Below are 5,503 nucleotides of genomic sequence, written 5' to 3'. Positions count from 1 at the left end.
TTTTCTGAAGAGACTCGATCGTTTCATATGATGAACTGATAGAATTTAGATTGAATTCATGAATGTTTATATGTGAATAAAAGCCTAAATTCAATCTGTTTATCATATAAAGTGATCGAGTCTCTGACTAAAGCACTTGATTCATATGGATTAGTTTTACAATCTCTTTATGAACTTTCTGAAGCATTAAAGTTGTAGTTATGAAGCCTGTCAAAGGAGGGACAGAAATCATTAAAATATCATTAAAAATATCTTTATTCATGTTCCGAAGATGAACGAAAGTCTTACGGGTTTGGAATGACATGAGGGCGAGTAATGTTTGGGTGAACAATCCCTTTAAACCATACAATAGCAAATAACAACGTAAATTCTAGTATGTTCCTCGCACAAACCTATTGAAAGACTCAGATGTTTTGTAATTGTCATTATTTTGGCCACTTTTATTGTCATTAGGAGGTCAGAATCTCCAGTCCCCATTAACTTGCATTGTATGGAAATGAGCAGCATGGACATTCTGCTAAATATCTCGTTTTGTATTCTACCCTAAATAGTCAAATTTGTAAGGACATGAGGGTCCTCTAAACCAATGGATCTGGTGTTAAATCAGAGCGAGACTTCAGAGGCTTCATGTCTGCGTGAGCTTGTTATGGACCGACAGTAACGAGTTTCCCCAGAGGCTCATCATGTGACCAACAGAATGACCTTTTTACCTGTACAGAGTCTGAGAGGAACTGTTGGATACTACAATGTGCTTGATGTACTTTATATACAGAAATGTTTACTAATAGTATCTAATACACTTAGACTGTTTATCACAGTAATCGTGACTAGAATAGCTCACTAGTCTGAGAAAAACATTTTCTTAATCAGTATTTTTAGGTTGTGTTCCAATAAGTGTATCTAAACATCCTAAAAAAACAATATCAGTTTACTCGGGAAACAAAACTGCGTGCAATCACATGACTTTTAAAAATATATATTGAATTTTATTTATTAATAAACATTTTTGGTAAGGATGAACCTCAATAGAAATGTTTAGATTTATGCTAATAAAAACTTTTATTTGGAAGAACGATGCAGAGAAACTTGGCATACTTTAATATAAATCATATTCTCTAAAATAGCCTTGTGCAATCTAGATATTTTTACTTTAAAAATAAGACAAAAATACAGATTAAGAGAATGGTTTTGTTTTTACAGTATAGTAAAGCATCTTTAATGTGAGAGCGTTCACTGGGATAATGGGGAAATACGTACGTAAGGTTTGACACGATAAACTGGGACGTGAAATACTGGGATTGTTGGAGCGATGTGCCACAAAATCACCTGTAATTTCCCAGATTCCTCATTTCTCTCTTCCGCTCTCACTTCCTTTGCACCTGCACTTTGGGTTTTTCTTCTTTGTAGAAAGTGAGGATGTTCGTAACCTGGAGATATGAATGGGCTGAGAGATGATGCAGTCCAGCTGTGTATAATATCTGACGTTCACTGTTTATTATAGTGTATCCTGTACAGTTTTTCATTTGCTGTGTTCTCACCAGGCATGATGTCTGTGCACCTTTTTCTAACTTATTGTGTTTTTTTTTTTAATAGACGAGTTTCTACTTTATTTCATGCTGCTGTTTTTAAGTTTACGTTTTTATTGTGAATGGTTCAAATTGACCTGTAAATGATTCAGACCACTTCCCGGAATTAAACGTATAAAAGGAAACGTCCTGTTATCAGACACCCTTCAGTTCTGTTTCATTTATTGCTCACTGTATTTCAGCCCATTTGCTGCTTGGCATTTCCATTAATGAGGTACAGAAAGGGGTGTGAAACTGTTAAAAATGAAGTACATTGTCTCAGTGAAAGAACCTTCAAAGAATGTTTTCCTTCCATCTCAGGTCAACCAAATACTAAACATTTTATGCAAGTTTTGCCATTTTTGAGACATGCTTAAAGTAATTTAAGACTCGATTGGTGTGGTTTCATTGTTTTCTCTCAATATATCTTAAACCGCAAAAAAATAATCATAATAATTGTCTCTGTGGACAGGGAACGCAAAGTTTCTTAGGGGACATTTTGTGTCTCGGTGGACAGGGAACACAAAGTTTCTTGGGGGACATTTAATGTCTCGGTGGACAGGGAACACAAAGTTTCTTGGGGGACATTTAATGTCTCGGTGGACAGGGAACACAAAGTTTCTTAGGGGACATTTAATGTCTCGGTGGACAGGGAACGCAAAGTTTCTTAGGGGACATTTAATGTCTCGGTGGACAGGGAACGCAAAGTTTCTTAGGGGACATTTAATATCTCGGTGGACAGGGAACACAAAGTTTCTTAGGGGACATTTAATGTCTCGGTGGACAGGGAACACAAAGTTTCTCAGTGGACATTTAATGTCTCGGTGGACAGGGAACACAAAGTTTCTCAGTGGACATTTAATGTCTCGGTGGACAGGGAACACAAAGTTTCTCAGTGGACATTTAATGTCTCGGTGGACAGGGAACACAAAGTTTCTCAGTGGACATTTAATGTCTCGGTGGACAGGGAACACAAAGTTTCTCTGAGGACATTTAATGTCTCGGTGGACAGGGAACACAAAGTTTCTCGGGGGACATTTAATGTCTCGGTGGACAGGGAACACAAAGTTTCTCTGAGGACATTTAATGTCTCGGTGGACAGGGAACACAAAGTTTCTCGGGGGACATTTAATGTCTCGGTGGACAGGGAACACAAAGTTTCTCAGTGGACATTTAATGTCTCGGTGGACAGGGAACACAAAGTTTCTCTGAGGACATTTAATGTCTCGGTGGACAGGGAACACAAAGTTTCTCGGGGGACATTTAATGTCTCGGTGGACAGGGAACACAAAGTTTCTCTGAGGACATTTTATGTCTCTGTGGACAGGGAACACAAAGTTTCTTAGGGGACATTTAATGTCTCGGTGGACAGGGAACACAAAGTTTCTTGGGGGACATTTAATGTCTCGGTGGACAGGGAACACAAAGTTTCTCAGTGGACATTTAATGTCTCGGTGGGCAGGGAACACAAAGTTTCTCGGGGGACATTTAATGTCTCTGTGGACAGGGAACACAAAGTTTCTTAGGGGACATTTAATGTCTCGGTGGACAGGGAACACAAAGTTTCTCGGGGGACATTTAATGTCTCGGTGGACAGGGAACACAAAGTTTCTTAGGGGACATTTAATGTCTCGGTGGACAGGGAACACAAAGTTTCTCGGGGGACATTTAATGTCTCGGTGGACAGGGAACACAAAGTCTCTCTGAGGACATTCAATGTCTCGGTGGACAGGGAACACAAAGTTTCTCTGAGGACATTTTATGTCTCTGTGGACAGGGAACACAAAGTTTCTCTGAGGACATTTAATGTCTCGGTGGACAGGGAACACAAAGTCTCTCTGAGGACATTCAATGTCTCGATGGACAGGGAACACAAAGTTTCTCGGGGGACATTTAATGTCTCGGTGGACAGGGAACACAAAGTTTCTCGGGGGACATTTAATGTCTCGGTGGACAGGGAACACAAAGTTTCTCGGGGGACATTTAATGTCTCGGTGGACAGGGAACACAAAGTTTCTTAGGGGACATTTAATGTCTCGGTGGACAGGGAACACAAAGTTTCTCGGGGGACATTTAATGTCTCGTGGACAGGGAACACAAAGTTTCTCAGTGGACATTTAATGTCTCGGTGGGCAGGGAACACAAAGTTTCTCGGGGGACATTTAATGTCTCTGTGGACAGGGAACACAAAGTTTCTTAGGGGACATTTAATGTCTCGGTGGACAGGGAACACAACGTTTCTCGGGGGACATTTAATGTCTCGGTGGACAGGGAACACAAAGTTTCTTAGGGGACATTTAATGTCTCGGTGGACAGGGAACACAAAGTTTCTTGGGGGACATTTAATGTCTCGGTGGACAGGGAACACAAAGTTTCTTAGGGGACATTTAGTGTCTCGGTGGACAGGGAACACAAAGTTTCTCGGGGGAAATTTAATGTCTCTGTGGACAGGGAACACAAAGTTTCTTAGGGGACATTTAATGTCTCGGTGGACAGGGAACACAAAGTTTCTCGGGGGACATTTAATGTCTCGGTGGACAGGGAACACAAAGTTTCTTAGGGGACATTTAATGTCTCGGTGGACAGGGAACACAAAGTTTCTTGGGGGACATTTAATGTCTCGGTGGACAGGGAACACAAAGTTTCTTAGGGGACATTTAATGTCTCGGTGGACAGGGAACACAAAGTTTCTCAGTGGACATTTAATGTCTCGGTGGGCAGGGAACACAAAGTTTCTCTGAGGACATTTAATGTCTCGGTGGTAAGGGAACACAAAGTTTCTCGGGGGACATTTAATGTCTCGGTGGACAGGGAACACAGTTTCTCGGGGGACATTTAATGTCTCGGTGGACAGGGAACACAAAGTTTCTCAGGGGACATTTAATGTCTCGGTGGACAGGGAACACAAAGTTTCTCGGGGGACATTTAATGTCTCGGTGGACAGGGAACACAGTTTCTCGGGGGACAATTAATGTCTCTGTGGACAGGGAACACAAAGTTTCTTAGGGGACATTTAATGTCTTGGTGGACAGGGAACACAGTTTCTCTGAGGACATTTAATGTCTCGGTGGACAGGGAACACAAAGTTTCTTAGGGGACATTTAATGTCTCGGTGGACAGGGAACACAAAGTTTCTCAGTGGACATTTAATGTCTCGGTGGGCAGGGAACACAAAGTTTCTCTGAGGACATTTAATGTCTCGGTGGTAAGGGAACACAAAGTTTCTCAGGGGACATTTAATGTCTCGGTGGACAGGGAACACAAAGTTTCTTAGGGGACATTTAGTGTCTCGGTGGACAGGGAACACAAAGTTTCTCGGGGGAAATTTAATGTCTCTGTGGACAGGGAACACAAAGTTTCTTAGGGGACATTTAATGTCTCGGTGGACAGGGAACACAAAGTTTCTCGGGGGACATTTAATGTCTCGGTGGACAGGGAACACAAAGTTTCTTAGGGGACATTTAATGTCTCGGTGGACAGGGAACACAAAGTTTCTCAGTGGACATTTAATGTCTCGGTGGGCAGGGAACACAAAGTTTCTCTGAGGACATTTAATGTCTCGGTGGTAAGGGAACACAAAGTTTCTCGGGGGACATTTAATGTCTCGGTGGACAGGGAACACAGTTTCTCGGGGGACATTTAATGTCTCGGTGGACAGGGAACACAAAGTTTCTCAGGGGACATTTAATGTCTCGGTGGACAGGGAACACAAAGTTTCTCGGGGGACATTTAATGTCTCGGTGGACAGGGAACACAGTTTCTCGGGGGACAATTAATGTCTCTGTGGACAGGGAACACAAAGTTTCTTAGGGGACATTTAATGTCTTGGTGGACAGGGAACACAGTTTCTCTGAGGACATTTAATGTCTCGGTGGACAGGGAACACAAAGTTTCTCAGGGGACATTTAATGTCTCGGTGGACAGGGAACACAAAGTTT

General features: G+C 41.8%; 1 protein-coding gene across 2 annotated transcripts in view; it reads left to right on the top strand.

Moving 5' to 3' along the window:
* Nucleotides 1-1,726, top strand: part of tbc1d9 (TBC1 domain family, member 9 (with GRAM domain)) — a 35,247-nt gene extending 33,521 nt beyond the window's left edge. The window contains exon 22 of one of the 2 annotated variants that reach the window (XM_077245906.1): nucleotides 308-1,726. In XM_077245906.1, the coding sequence (XP_077102021.1) occupies nucleotides 308-327 (20 nt within the window). In that variant the 3' untranslated portion in view covers nucleotides 328-1,726. The other variant, XM_077245904.1, reaches the window with a different exon arrangement.
* Nucleotides 1,727-5,503: the final 3,777 nt, after the last annotated feature.

Source organism: Siphateles boraxobius, unplaced genomic scaffold, assembly GCF_051911475.1.
Source record: "Siphateles boraxobius isolate OS27281-9 unplaced genomic scaffold, OSU_SipBor_1 29, whole genome shotgun sequence".
Taxonomy (NCBI): Eukaryota; Metazoa; Chordata; class Actinopteri; order Cypriniformes; family Leuciscidae; genus Siphateles; species Siphateles boraxobius.
The sequence above is the reverse complement of the archived record's forward strand: the minus strand, read 5'-3'. Positions and strand labels throughout refer to the sequence as shown.